This window comes from Aedes aegypti, chromosome 3, assembly GCF_002204515.2.
Source record: "Aedes aegypti strain LVP_AGWG chromosome 3, AaegL5.0 Primary Assembly, whole genome shotgun sequence".
Classification (NCBI taxonomy): Eukaryota; Metazoa; Arthropoda; class Insecta; order Diptera; family Culicidae; genus Aedes; species Aedes aegypti.
In genome coordinates, this window is record NC_035109.1 from 254,016,581 (window position 1) to 254,031,381 (window position 14,801).

At 35.9% G+C, this 14,801-nt stretch overlaps 1 protein-coding gene across 1 annotated transcript; it reads left to right on the plus strand.

Moving 5' to 3' along the window:
• The first annotated feature begins 974 nt into the window (after window positions 1-974).
• On the plus strand, window positions 975-10,688 carry LOC5563904 (probable enoyl-CoA hydratase, mitochondrial). Its single transcript, XM_001648169.2, has 2 exons — window positions 975-1,182; window positions 9,734-10,688. Exons 1-2 carry the CDS (start codon window positions 1,095-1,097, stop codon window positions 10,522-10,524), a joined length of 879 nt encoding a protein of 292 aa, XP_001648219.1. The 5' UTR covers window positions 975-1,094; the 3' UTR covers window positions 10,525-10,688.
• The last annotated feature ends 4,113 nt before the right edge of the window (window positions 10,689-14,801 follow it).

Below are 14,801 nucleotides of genomic sequence, written 5' to 3' on the forward strand. Positions count from 1 at the left end.
CTAGGGCTTTGTTTTGTGGGTTACGTTTTGTTATTTCCTCTACGAGAAAGAATGGTGATCAAATTATTTCTATTGATGTTTCATTTGGTGAGGAAAGGAAATCAATCGCCGAAGAGAATTCTTTCTATTCGTAATAACTGGGCGAATGTAATGTTAACACACACAGTGGCTTCGTTTATAAGGAACTTTTATCCTACCTTATTACATCAGCAGCTTTAGCACAGGACACCAACGCGCCAGGCATCCAGCACACCATCATCCTAGTTGTGGGTTCGAATCCTGATTCCAACAAAATAAAATCATTCAGATGGTAAAGAAAACCATTGGAAGGTAGCCAATGGAATCATTGTTTTGTTTATTTTGAACGCAAGCCCTAAACATACATTATTTTAAGCTAATATACGTCATGAACCCTAAATATACAAACATAAATGCTTTAGTAGGGCTTGTGCATTAAAACTGCTTTACCAAGTATTGCATTAATTTGGTTGTTGTGGGGCCCTTTCCCACTTTAATTATGCTTTATAAAGCTCTTAAAGGTTATGTCACTTTAAAACAAAATCTGATAGCATACTATAGAGCAAACATAAAGTATTCATATATAGCTTCGTGGTTACTTGGGTATGTATTTGCATATCAAAATGCATAGTAAAATGGTGGCTCTGATGATGTTTGAGATTTGAGTTTTGTTAATGAAACTTTCATAGATATTTTTTCAAGAGGCCATGGGCGTTTCTCAAACTTCAAAGTGGGCCGCGACTCTGAAAAGTTTGGGAGCCACTGCTTTACTCAATCTTGCAGGTATTGGAATTTATTACTGGTCAGCAACAACGAACAGCTTGAGAGCGTATAAACGTATACACAGTTAAACGAACTTTAACCATACATGCAACTGTGATATATGTAGGTATATTCATATCAGAGTAAAATAAGCCGGCACAAGTAAACGAAGAATATCAAATTTTTGAACTGACAGGCCGATAGCTGTCTGCGTTGGCACTGGGGCAGATTCCATTTTCAGTCGGCTTAGTCGTACGATTGTCGTGAAGAGTGCTATTTGAACAAGTTTCAAGTGTTGAACAACGATTAGCATAATGGCCAACATTGGAAAAATCTTCGCTTCCAGGACATACACTCTGGCTAAAGCCGCCCAGGCCAACAATGTACGATTCTATTGCGCTGGTAAGTGATTTGATATTCGCTAGATCATTATTTAGTTACCTTAAGATTTATTAAACCGGACATGGGAATGTGATGTAAGACCGAAAATCTAATGCCTATGCGCATGCTGAGGTTATAGTGATAAGATTTCATTGAATAGCAACAACTAAACCGACGCATTTGTGAGATCGTATTTAATACCAAACATCGTAGCAGGCGTTTACTTAATTACTTTTAATTCGTTGAATTGGTTACATAACCAAAGCCTGTTGAAGTATCCTATCCGGTGCATCTTATTTTTGTTGTGTTGCACTGCTCGCCGGATTAAATGTTGCGTACAGTGCGGTTTGAACGTATTGATATTGAGATGCTATCGGTTTTGTTATGCAATCTACTCAGAATTATTCCTACTAGGGTAAGCGTTCCCTTAGTTGTGGGTGTTCCTATAGTTGCGGTAGTGCCGTTTACACTGATTTTAATACATTAGCCACAGAACCGACACTGACAATCGACGTTTTGGCTTGTTGATACACGAAATAGTTGAAAAGAGCGTTCAAATTGCTTTAAAACTGATAAAATATCACTAAAATTGCTAAAACTCCTCTTGCTTGTACCAATAGTTGCGGTAAAGTGTTCCTATAGTGGAGGATTCCATAAGAAAACAACGGATAACGCAACTATAGGAACACAAATTAAAAATATACCGCAACTAAAGGAACAGTGTACCAATAGTGGAGGTATTATTTTTCACTGACATGCCGTGGATTACAGCGATGAAATCATATTACTCATGAAGTCAATGGTCGTTACTTCCTGTTACAACATTTACATGTATATTAATTGCGTGTTTTGAATTTAGGCGGTTAAATGAAGTTCAATCGTGCATAGTACCTCCACTATTGGTACATCTACCCTAGTGTAGATACACATAGGGATGGTACACAAATTATGTCACGCTAAATTTCAACTTTTTCGACCCCCTCCCCCCTCCTTTGTCACACTTTTTGTATAAGTCCTCCGAAAATTTTGTAAGGCTTGTCACGCTTGGCTCGACCCCCCCCCCCTTGGAGCGTGACGTAATTTGTGCATGACCCCATAGATTGAAAACTTTCGTGTAACATATTGATAGTATACAAACATCTTTAGATTGATTTGACATAAAATGTTAGCGTGGCGAATACTGGTACACCTACGCGAAATGTGGCCTAAATAGCATAAAAGAACCATATTTACTGGCTAATGTGGGCCTCGTGGCCGTGCGGTTAGTGTCCTCAGGCATTTAAGCGCATCGTGTCATGGGGTGTGGGTTCGATTCCCGCTTCAGCTTTGGAAACTTTTCGTCAGGAATCGTCTGTGCAGCTAAATCGCTGAAGACGGTATCTGTGTCTTTTTTTTAAGCATCGATGTACACCCGATTCTGTTTTGGCACGGGGATGCGTACCGTGCAAAAACAATCAGTTCAAAATTTCAAAAATCGTGCAAAAAAATAACACCACATCTCGACGTTTCGTGCAAAAATAAGGTTTTGGCAATGTACGGAAATTTTTTTGCACGGCCGTGTAAAAAAAAATCCGTGCAAAAACAGAGTCGGGTGTAATCACAAAAGTCTAGAACGTCTAAAAATGTAGATAAAGTAAGCTGGGGCAAAAGTTTGAGAGGGGCAACAGTTTATTTTTTTATTTTGTTAGATCAGTCCATAACAAACAATTTGAAAGTCTTGGAAATGTTATATGTAGCTATAGGGAAAATAACCACCTTAAGTTGATATTGAAGGAATCATCGACTCATGGAAATATGGAGTCATGGTACTGTTATTCTGTTTGAGGAGACCGTCACGTCCATGGTTGAGAAACCCTAATCTATCCTAATTTTCGATATAAATTTCATCGCATGAGATAAAATAGAAACAAAAGCTTATTCTATATTGTATGTAAGGACGTAGATAGGCTTATTGTAAAAATGCTTCGAAGTGCATTATTTTTGTTTTTATAAATGTTCGGAGGCTATCCATGAGGACTTTACGTGATAGGACTGACAGCTAAAAGTGTGAATGCAACCAAAATGAAAGAGTAAACAAATCATGCGGGTGTTATCGGAGTTTTACTTATACCTTTGTAATCGAAAGTCACTCCGATCGCGAAACGTCAAAAACACATGGTAAACAAAAAAACAGCTGATCGCAGCTGTCTCATTAGGGTGGGGCTTATTTCCAAAAATCTTTCGTAGTCAGGATTTACAAAGTGGAAAATGATCATCGGTCCCAAAATAACATCCTGTGAAAAAATGAGAATTTTTGGTGAAGGTTTAGAGGTGGCGCAAAGGGCGTATGTGCAGTTTTCCCATTTTAGTGAACTCTGAAAAATTTTGGTATGCTTTTCAGCTTGTTTTGGTGATTTTAGGACCCTTAAGGGCAAAAAATCACCTCAAAATTGCGATATCTCCACTCCTTTAGATGATATTTGACGAAATATATTTTATGCATGCGATTTTTGGCCCTTGAATAGGTTACAATGACTGATTACTATGAACCCGAATAAGAATAGCTGGGGAGGATTCCTATGCTTGTAGAATGGAACAAAGAGCAAAGAAGAATGATAGAAAGAACAATGAACACAGAAGAATGTAAGGTGGGGTGGGTTAAACAGGGGGGAGGGTGTAACTGATGATATTATATTAGAATCAACTATGGAGCCGTGAAAATATCTTGGTTAGATGTATGAGATGTGATTATATGCAAGTTTAACACTCATTTAGTATTTTAGAATGTCCGTTTGATATAACTCCAGCAATTGCTTTTATAATCTAAAAGAAATTACAGAGGGGCCCAAATCCATACAGGCTCAAAATCCGTACACTTCATACAAATAGAAGGAGTTTTATATGAAGTTAAAGGGTTTAGATTCATTTCTTAGGTGTTCGGATTTTGATCCCACATGTTATATCCTTATTAGGTAAATCCATAAACGATTTTTGCTTTCCAGCAATAACACTTCTTGTTAGAATTTCCACAGGAATTTCTGGATTATGATGCCATTTCAGCAATTAATTGCGTTTGGGGTTCCAATACTTCACTTTCGCCACAACACCTTCAACATAATTTCGGACAAACGAAAATGCAGATGAAGTTCAATACATCGTTCTACATCTGTATTTGAAATCGATGTGTATAAACAACAGCAGAAGGAAAAAAATCGGTAGTCAAAATTCAAATTAGTACACGAGCTTCTATAGGGTGCAAGAGATAAAGCACTTCAGGTTGAAAACCTCTCAAATAAAACCAAAATTAAGTCGTCACAGTTCTGAAACATATTTTTTAGGACAGAGCAACATGAAGAATTTTCACAGGATGCCCTATGTATATATAAATAATTATATAAATTAGTTATGAATTTAATAGATACTGCGTGAGGCTGAATTTCCAGGATGTGAATTTTGCAACGGTCCCTTTCAATAAATTGCTATCATCATTCAGAAAAAAAAACAACCAAACGATTATTGAACTAAAGCAGTAAAGTGACGTGCATTTATCTATATCTACCAGGAGAATAATGATGAAACTTCGCATGGAATTAAGGACATTTTAGCCGTTATTGATTTTTTTCCATAAAGTCCTATAAAGTTGCAATAAGTTCCAATAAAATCGTGTACATGGGTCGAAAACTAGAGATGGTTAAAAAATTGGTGCTCTTCCCCTACTTGAAGAAAAATTGCTCGAAATATTTCTGAAGTGGGTAATATTAAATAGAAATCAAGGGGTCGGACCTGGTGTAGTGGTTAGAACACACACCTTTCACGCTGAGGATCTGGGATCGAATCCCATCCCCGAGATAGTCACTAAAAATTTCAGTGGCGACATCCTTCGGAAGGGAAGTAAACCCGTTGGTCCCGAGATGAACTAGCCCATAGCTAAAGAGCTAAAAATCTCGTTAATGAAGATAAAAAAAAAATTAATTCAATTAATATAATCATCGTTTTCTAGATTCCTCAGTTACGCTCAAGACATCGCTAGTTTCACCCTCCCACCTGTTTAACCCACCCCACCTTACATTCTTCTGCGTTCTTTCTCTCATTCTTCTTTGCTCTTTGTTCCATTCTACTAGCATAGGAATTCTCCCCAGCTATTTATATGCTTATTCGGGTTCATATTAATCAGTCATCGTAACCTATTCAAGGGCCAAAAATCGCATGCATAAAATATATTTCGTTAAATATCATCTAAAGGAGTGGAGATATCGCAATTTTGAGGTGATTTTTTGCCCTTAAGGGTCCTAAAATCACCAAAACAAGCTGAAAAGCATACCAAAATTTTTCAGAGTTCACTAAAATGGGAAAACTGCACATACGCCCTTTGCGCCACCTCTAAACCTTCACCAAAAATTCTCATTTTTTCACAGGATGTTATTTTGGGACCGATGATCATTTTCCACTTTGTAAATCCTGACTACGGAAGATTTTTGGAAATAAGCCCCACCCTACTGTCTCATAGATTGCCTTATTGACAGAAATATACCTCCATTAATCTTCTAATACCCAACCACGCCTTTTTTTACCAATTTATTTATTTAAGGCTTACAATTGTTTAGCGTCTTAAGTAATAAGTACTATGGTTGGAACCAGGGTACTCGTGGCAACTCGAGGTTAGTGGACACACATATTTTTTAGGAAGGCCTACCAACCATGCCTTTAGACAGGGTACACTTTGCAATTGTATTTTTTCGTAGCTCGGAAATTAAAATGATTTAACCTTGGTTCAAAACACGCATATAAGGAAAGTTTTTTTTTTATGACTTTTGAATTTTTTTTGTATTTTTGAAAAATGTTTGAAAACTGTGTTATTATGTAACCTACAAATGCCTGGGGTTAATTTAACGCGTAATATAAAAAATCGTACCTTTATTATTTTTCTACAATCAAACTATCACAGAAGAAGAGCCTGATGGTATTGAAATAATTTCAAACCTGTTTTTCCACTAGTTACACGGAAAATAAAATATGCTTCAGAAAAAAAATAAATATTTTCATAAGTTACGACATTTTAATTTTTATTATTGCTAATAATCAGTAATCAGGAGAGGCTTCAAGAAAAAATAAAAAGGGATAGGGATGTTCAAAAATAAAAATTATAAAAATCAAAAAACAAAATTCATAAATTTGCAAATAAAAATAAATCATTACCCAAAACATGTTTAGAACGATTTTAGATAACGAAAAATTATATTTAGATTGAAAATAAAAATTTGGGTATTAGAGGGTTAAAGTAGTTCAAAAATAGATATTTGGAACCACTCTAACCTACATATTGACATAGCCATTAGATAGTTGTTTTCACTCGTCTATAGAATTTCGAATCTTGAGCGGAGCACGGGTTGTGACAAGTTTTGGAATGATTGAACTCAATTTACTGAATAACAAGTCCATTATTTTTTATTTTAAAAAACGCCATATTCCTAAAAGAAGTAATTAAAATACTAAGCATTATCTTAGTTTGCAAAAAAACTGCTATTTTCGACTTATTAGATTATACATCAATCCATATTTCAACGATTTCCAATGTCATTTTAGTTATTTTTTCTTGCTAGAATGGAACTGGGTTTGACCAGAATCTACTTGAAACAGCAGTAAAAACATTTTTTATTCGATCATGTCGGATCCGCATCTCCCACATCTGACTCAAACAGGCTTTGCAGAATTCGCTCTCATTTGAGTATGAAGCACGAAAAGCAAGCAAAGAAAAACATCCCATCTGTTGCGGTCCACGATCGTCATTATATCGCAAGGTGTAACAAGTCTGATAAATGGAAGCAGTGAGCGAGAGCCCCAAAGAGAGAGCGATGATAAAACCCATTTTACTCGCTTGTTTACCGTTGGGGATAGGTGTTTTTCTTTACTGGCACGATAAACAATCCACGAACTTCCAATAGCAATAGTGTCCCCCAGGCTTGGAGCATGTTTAGAGGGGTTTTATCATACACTACCGTGAAGGCCCCTAACTCTGCGCAGCTCCTAACTCTGCGCACTTTCACCAAAATCCATCAAAATCTGGTAAAATACTTACACTTTTGTTCAAAATTTATTTTTCATATATTGCTACAATAGTAATAAAAAAGTACGCGAAGAATTTTCTTGGCAGATTTTTGTTTATTACTTTAATAAAAAATAAAATACCTTTAAAAATATTGAAAAACGTCCAAATTGACTACCCGTTAGCAAAAATGCTAAGGGAGTACCTCATCACTTAAGTCATTTTAAGCAAATTAAAGAGAATATATTTCAGATTTTTAGTACGTAGGCACTAGTTTATTTATCGAGCAATCATCACTGGTGAAGTGCAACTTATTTTCTCTTCATTTTCTTATTCTTCTTAAGTGCGCATAGTAAGGAACCATTTTTCAACTATGTCCCTTACTATGCGCAGCAGTTATAAAACGTTATTTTCAACATACAATCAACCCTCCAGAGGTCGATATTGAAGGGAACCATCGACTTGTCGACACCATCGAGATATGGAAGCGAAATGTTTTGGTAAATTGTTTAAGGGGATCATCATAGTAAGGGAAGATTAAAAAATGACGTCCAACATATTTTAAGGATTCCTACACTCCGTCCCCTCAATCCCCTGTCGCGATTTTAACAGTACCTAATGGATGCATTGTCACATTTTCGTAGACTCCTCCTTCCCTGAACGATGGACGTAATTTTTGGATGCTCCCTAACCATGCAATAGAATAATTTTGATTTTTTGTATAGTTTCATGAGTCAATATCGAGTAATGGAACATCGAGGTTTAATCGTTGGTTTAGATTTTAGAAACCTAAGTTAAATAGATGTTTTGGAAAACATATGATGATTTCGATTGTTTTGAGAGTTGCACTTAATGGCATTCAATTGAATAATAGATAAAATTCACTTCACTTAGTAAACTTGTGTTAGAGACATTTCACGCTCCACTGGGAACGTAAAGCCGTATAGAGCAAGAAAATGAAGATTAATGCGGAGTTTAAATGCTAGTAATGCTTTTAGTAAAATACTTCAACTGTTATAAAGAATTTATCGAGTGCGCAGAGTTAGGAACCTAAATGCGCAGAATAAGGAGCATTGCAAAAATGAATGCGCAGAGTTAGGAACACGAACACCCTTGAGAAAAATTAAAAATTTGCTATAAAAATCATTACTTATTGAAGCTTTTATATTTTTTCCTTATACATAAGATCAACAAGTATTTGCTTCCAAAATTTCAGAATATTGTGTTTTGTTTTCAATTAATTACAGCTGTTTGAAAATTGAAAATCCTTAACTGCGCAGAGTATGGGGCCTTCACGGTACTATCCCCCCAATCTGATCAAGGTTGTAGCAGTATACGATAAACAGTCTCTCATAATGTGCAGCATGTTATGATAGTTATAGTGAGCGATTCTCTCAATTTTCTCAGGATTCAATCCCTGGACTCAAACAAACGGGGTCCAAAGGTATGAAACCTACATGGTGCTTTTCGGAATTCTACAACTATATTTCGCTCTCATACTGAGCCATTTTAGTCGGAATGTTCAATAACTGAATTGATCTTGGGTAATTCCTTACAAATTTATTTTACCCCAGCCTCAAATTTGAATGTCGAAAAATCGCTAGTATTTCTTTGTTCTAAACCAAATTGCATCAAGTTCTACATACAGAACTACACAGTTATTCTAGTTTTGATCATAGCGTCAAATTTTAGATCGTTCGGAATATGGCATATTTTTTTCTCATCATAAGTTATTGAACATATCCTTAAAAATATCTATTTTTTTTTGCTACTACTTACAATTTCTAAATATCTCGTTAATTGTTGAAAATTTTCCCTTCAGAACAGTTAAACCTTAAACTTTAAGTTCAAGATGTTATAATAATCATAAGTTTTGCATACGTGTCTTTGTCTCTATAAATATCGTGTCATTCAGATATAATCATTTGTATTTCGGACGAATGATTGAAAGCATTGTTGTAGGTATTCATGCAAGATGTAACAAATATAATATATTAAGTGTTAAGTGTAAAGACGATTGGGCAGTTTACTGCCCATAAAGGCATAACTGTCCCATATGGAAAAAGTAGGCATTGAGAAAATGACGCTCAAAGTTTGAAGTTTGCCTTTTCATACAAAAGTTCATAATTTTCTAGTGCATTTCCGCGTGCCATTAAACACAGCCGTACAGATTATTTATTTTGCTACTATTGATTAGCAAAAAATATAAACTTGAACATAATTCTAGTTTAGCAGCTGCTATTGAGGTTCTAAGTTCATATAGAGACTGTTATGCCTTTATTTTTCAATATGGGACTACACTAACTTCATATTTTCCACAATATTTTCAAACAAAGTGTGTAAATTTGTATATGCATGATAAAGTATATACTAAAACATGAATGTTGCAATGAAAAAAGGTGTTGGTTCGAAAATCAATATGGGACAGTTATGCTTTTATGGGCAGTTTACATGACGTGTAATATTAATTAATTTGAATTAATTAGTATTTATTATGTATCAGCACTATCGATAATAATTGAAAACTGAACCTTTCATCTTTGCTTGCAGCTTCCCCGAAGGCGTTCGAATACATTAAAACCGAGCTTGTCGGTGAGAAGAAAAATGTCGCTCTGATCACGCTGAATCGTCCAAAAGCTCTGAATGCTCTGTGCAATGGTTTGATGAATGAAGTTAGCCAGGCTTTGGACCAGTTTGACAGTGACGACAATGTAGGAGCCATCGTCATCACCGGCAGCGAGAAGGCCTTTGCAGCTGGTGCGGACATCAAGGAGATGCAGAACAACACGTACGCTAAGTGTATCACCGGTAACTTTCTCAATAACTGGACTAGCGTTGCCAAGGCCCAAAAACCGGTCATTGCTGCTGTAAATGGGTACGCTTTGGGCGGTGGCTGCGAATTCGCTATGATGTGCGATATCATCTATGCTGGAGATAAGGCCAAGTTTGGCCAGCCTGAAATCGCGCTCGGAACTATTCCTGGAGCCGGTGGTTCCCAGCGTACTACCCGTGTTATGGGCAAGTCGAAGGCCATGGAAATGTGCTTGACTGGAAACATGATCAACGCTGAGGAAGCTGAACGATCGGGATTGGTCAGCAAGGTCTTCCCGGCTGATAAGGTAGTCAGCGAAGCCGTCAAGCTAGGAGAAAAGATTTCCACATTCTCGCCATTGATTGTGCAATTGTGTAAGGAAGCTGTGAACACTGCTTATGAAACTACGCTGAACGAAGGATTGAAGTTTGAGAGACGCCACTTCCACGCTACCTTCTCCACTAAGGATCGCCTGGAAGGCATGACCGCATTCGTCGAGAAGCGTGCTCCTAAATTCACCAATGAATAAGTGTGAATAAATTAGCTGTGGTTTATACTACTCAGGTCCCGAATGAAGAAGCATTTAAGCCTGCTCGAGCAGATGATGCATTTATTATATTTAGGCATTTTGCATTACCTCTGAGGTGTCATGTCTTCGTAATAATTTGAAAATAAAATTTTTCAATTAGTAGAGTAATTGGGTTATTTTATTGAAAAAGAAAAGAACTTTATTTGAATTTTAGAATAAGGTACCGTGGGGCAAGCGGGTAATGGAAATCGTACAGTTGAGATTCTTCAAATTCTAAAGACGTTAAATTGGAATAAATGAGGTAGTGTACATTTTCAGCTTGAGTGCCACCAAATAAAGCGGTATGCTTAATTGATTTTTATGTAAAATTAAAAAAAAAAAAAATAATACTAAAAAAGTTTAAAAAAATGTATTTCTACTTTCACTTGCCCCCTTTTCACTTTTACGTTGAGGACCTGGGATCGAATCCCATCCCTAAGATAGTCACTTATGACACAAAGGAAAGGAAGGGAAGTAAAGCCGTAGTAATCATTAATCATTTTCAATCCATCCATAAAGTATTTATAATCTTTTTGAACTAGCTTTCCATAGATACTACACGGAATTTCCGTGCGTTCTTTTATATTGGAACTTTTCAATCAACGTCTTCCTTTCACTCGGCTGTACGAAGTAGACACATTATTATCGTAAAAAACGGCAACCTCTTTTAAACAAGTTCCATGAAAACAAAAATAATTATATAAATCCTTTTCATAGTCCATATTATTGTGTCTAGGGCAGGATAATAACCAATATCCTAAAACATCTATCGTGTAATTGTGATAAAGTTACTTCAATGTTGTACAAAAAATAAAAGGTCGTGTAAATGAAGAATACATATTCACTCAACATAAATCAGTGGACATCACATATATCTCACGCTTGGAATGAATTTATTTACCGAAATCTCAACATTCGGTAATGTGTTCGGTAAACGAAAAAAGTACCGAATGGTCGGTATACTGTGCCATGAGACATCGAAAATTTCTGAACACTTATTTTGGGTCTTAGGTCGTCTTAGAAATATAATTTTAAATACCTCTTGCCTGAAAAAAAACAGACATGAACCAAAAAGAATACAAAACAGACATAAATCATGAATACGAAAAGAAACCCAATATGAACCATGTCATGAGATTTTAGTTCCTCATTTGAACGGACAGTCCTCTAAGAATGATTTTAAGACTTTTTTGGAGTCCCTTGACGTTACGACAAGTTATCCTGCTTGTTTTACTGTGGATTTCTTTCACATCTCACTCCAACAATCTCACGAGTTTGTTATTTGGTTTTTCAAGAAATTTCTAAGAAACTCTTCCAAGAATTTTGTTTTGGATACTTTCAAAAACTCAATCTGGAGATAACCATAGAAACTACTTAGGAGATTCCATCAGGAATTCCTCCAAAGACCGTTAGAGAAATTTTCAAAGGAAGTCTCAGGTTCTCAAGAAATATATCTATTGATTTCCCTAGGACTTCCTTCAACATTCCCGTTTAGAGCATCTTCAAAATTCAAAATTCATTCAGTAATTCTTGTTATTTTTTTTTATTTCCCAAAGAAATTTTAAAAAAATCTAGTCTGTCTTCTAGAAATTTCTGTAGGGAAATGTCAAGGGTTTGATTCAAATTTGTTTGGAAGAAATTTTGAGAAAAATCCACGTGGAATTTCTAAACAAAATTTTTGTTTGTGTTCTAAGTATGCCTTGATGAATTCTTACGAGGATCTTTGAAAATACTACTGTATTCTTGATGAAATTATTCTTAGGATTTTCTGATGCGGAAGCTTGAATGAAGTTTTGAAGAATCCATGGAGATTGGAAATATTATTTGAAAAATTATTAGGCAAATGTTTGAACCACAGCAATAATAGTTTGTTGAAATGCTGAGAGAAAGTTCTGGAGGAACTTAATGAGGAATTCCAGGTATTTTTTATGAGGAATTCTTGGAAAAATTCATGAAATATTTCATCTAATAATGTCTGAAAGAAGCAATTCTGAGCAATTTCTGAAAGTAATCGTGGCTGATTGTTTTATAGAATACATATAAACAATGAAAAAAATCGGCGTTATCGGCGTCACTATGGAAAAAACCATTGTGGAAGAACTTCATTAGGATATGTGATAAATCTCATAGAAGTAACAACTGAAAAAAACGCTGAATGAAAAAGTGGAAAAACATTTGGAAGAAATCCTGGGATAATCACTGTTATTTCTTTTTTTCAGAGTGATCTATGTGAAAATTATTAGAGGTAATAATGTTGCAAAGCTCTACGATTTTCTTGACATTTTTTTGAAGGAATTCATTTAAGCATCCCTTGAAAAATTGCTGATAGCATCCCTCGAGAAGTTTATAAAGATATTCTAGAAATAATCATTAGAATACCTGAAGTATTCCTGGAAATTTTCTTCGGAACTTGTGGAATAATCGAAAAACATTTTTGTGAACAAATTTAGATTGTTTTCAAACAAGTTTCATATGCTCATGAACGACACCCAACTGTAAATGGGAACCTTTCCCAACTTTCTAATCTTAAGTTAGGTAAGAAGTTAAGATAAGGATGCAATTATCTACACATGTTTTATGTCGGATAAATAGAAATCGTTAAAAAAAAAATTAGGACTGAAATATCTAGTAGCTTCTTGACAGCGGCGCAGCCGAAAATTTTTATGATTGAAAAGATTTTTTGTCACAAAAAGGATATATTCTACCTTGTATCACTGATTCAAGAAAATTTCCCTGATTATGGCCGAAATTCCCTGAGAATTCCAGGTTTTTCCAGGTTGAAAAAAAAATCCCTGATAATTCCAGGTTTACCAGATTTTTCCAGGTAGTAGACACTCTGTTAACAACAGTTTCTCATTAGTTCAAATGAACAATAATGATGAACAATAATAATGAATAATGTTGACAATTGCATCGAAATGAGCAATCACTTCGATGCTCTAGACAAATTTTCCGAACACCAAATTGAAGCAGCCTCTAGCCCAGGCTCTTTGATTCATGTGAGGAAGCAGAGTGCCGTCTATCGTGGTCAGTTGTTCCGAATTTGAGGGATTTAGGCAGGAGATCTTGAACTCCATTAGGGGAATCCAGGTCTCCTTCCAAATCGCAAAGAAAGGAGAATGTCGCGTTTTACCAGAAACTCTTAGAGATCGCGAAGAGAAGAAGCACAAATTTATGATGACAAAACTGAACGTTTGTCCAAAGGTGTCTTGAAAGTTACCTGAAGAAATCAAAAATGAAATAATTATTTTACTTGGCTATTCCCCAGTACAAATAATCATTATGAAAAGGAGAACCTAATCTTTTTCAAGAACATTATTTAGTTCACTTTAACAAGAAAAGATTTAAATAATATTAAAGCTTTAGACAAAGCAAGACTTATGTTCGAAGTCAGATGTTCGAAGTCCGTGTGACATGGGAACATTTCCGGAAACCTGTCGTCGGTGCCAAAAATGGGGTCATGGAACAAATGTATGATTTGATCGATATCGATACTTCGATTCGATAATCGTATCGAATCAAATATCGATACTTCGCAATATCGGAACGTCCCTAACATCTTTTTAGATGTAAATAATCACATCAAGATCTAAAAGTTGAGAAGAAATCTTTAAAAAATAGGAATAAAAATGACTTGCCTTGAATCGAAATCCGTACACCTGTGATTCGAAATCCGTACAGCTACTTAAAATTCAAAACCTAGATGCTAAAGATGGCATTTTTATTTTTTTTCTCTCTATTTGACATTACATACCACATGAGCCTCTGTACGTGCCATAAATTCTTTTGTTCTTTTGACTTTTACTGTGCGCCGTGTGTTGGTGCTGTCTCGCTCTCTCTCACGGGCAACTTGAAAACAGCGCGCACAGTAAAAGTCAAACGTTTTATAGCATGCATAGGCTCATTGGACAACGCCCAAGGGGGTGGTCCCTCTACGCACTGTGCCTCGCGCAGGTATGGCACATTTCGGCGCACTTACTGGCACACCTTACCAAAGTGGGTTGCTATAAAAATTACAGTGAACTGAAATTTTCGTTCCAGCAACCATTGAGTTTTCTGAGTTGTTTGCTATTTGTCAAACAGGAATTTCATAAAAACTGCGCGTTGGCTTCGGGTTCACTTCCAAAGACGGAGAAATTGGTAAAACATGTTGAGGATCTTCGGATATATAATCGTCGTCGTGTGTTCAGAGGATTACAGTAATCCACGTATATCATCGTCTTACTGCATCGCGATGA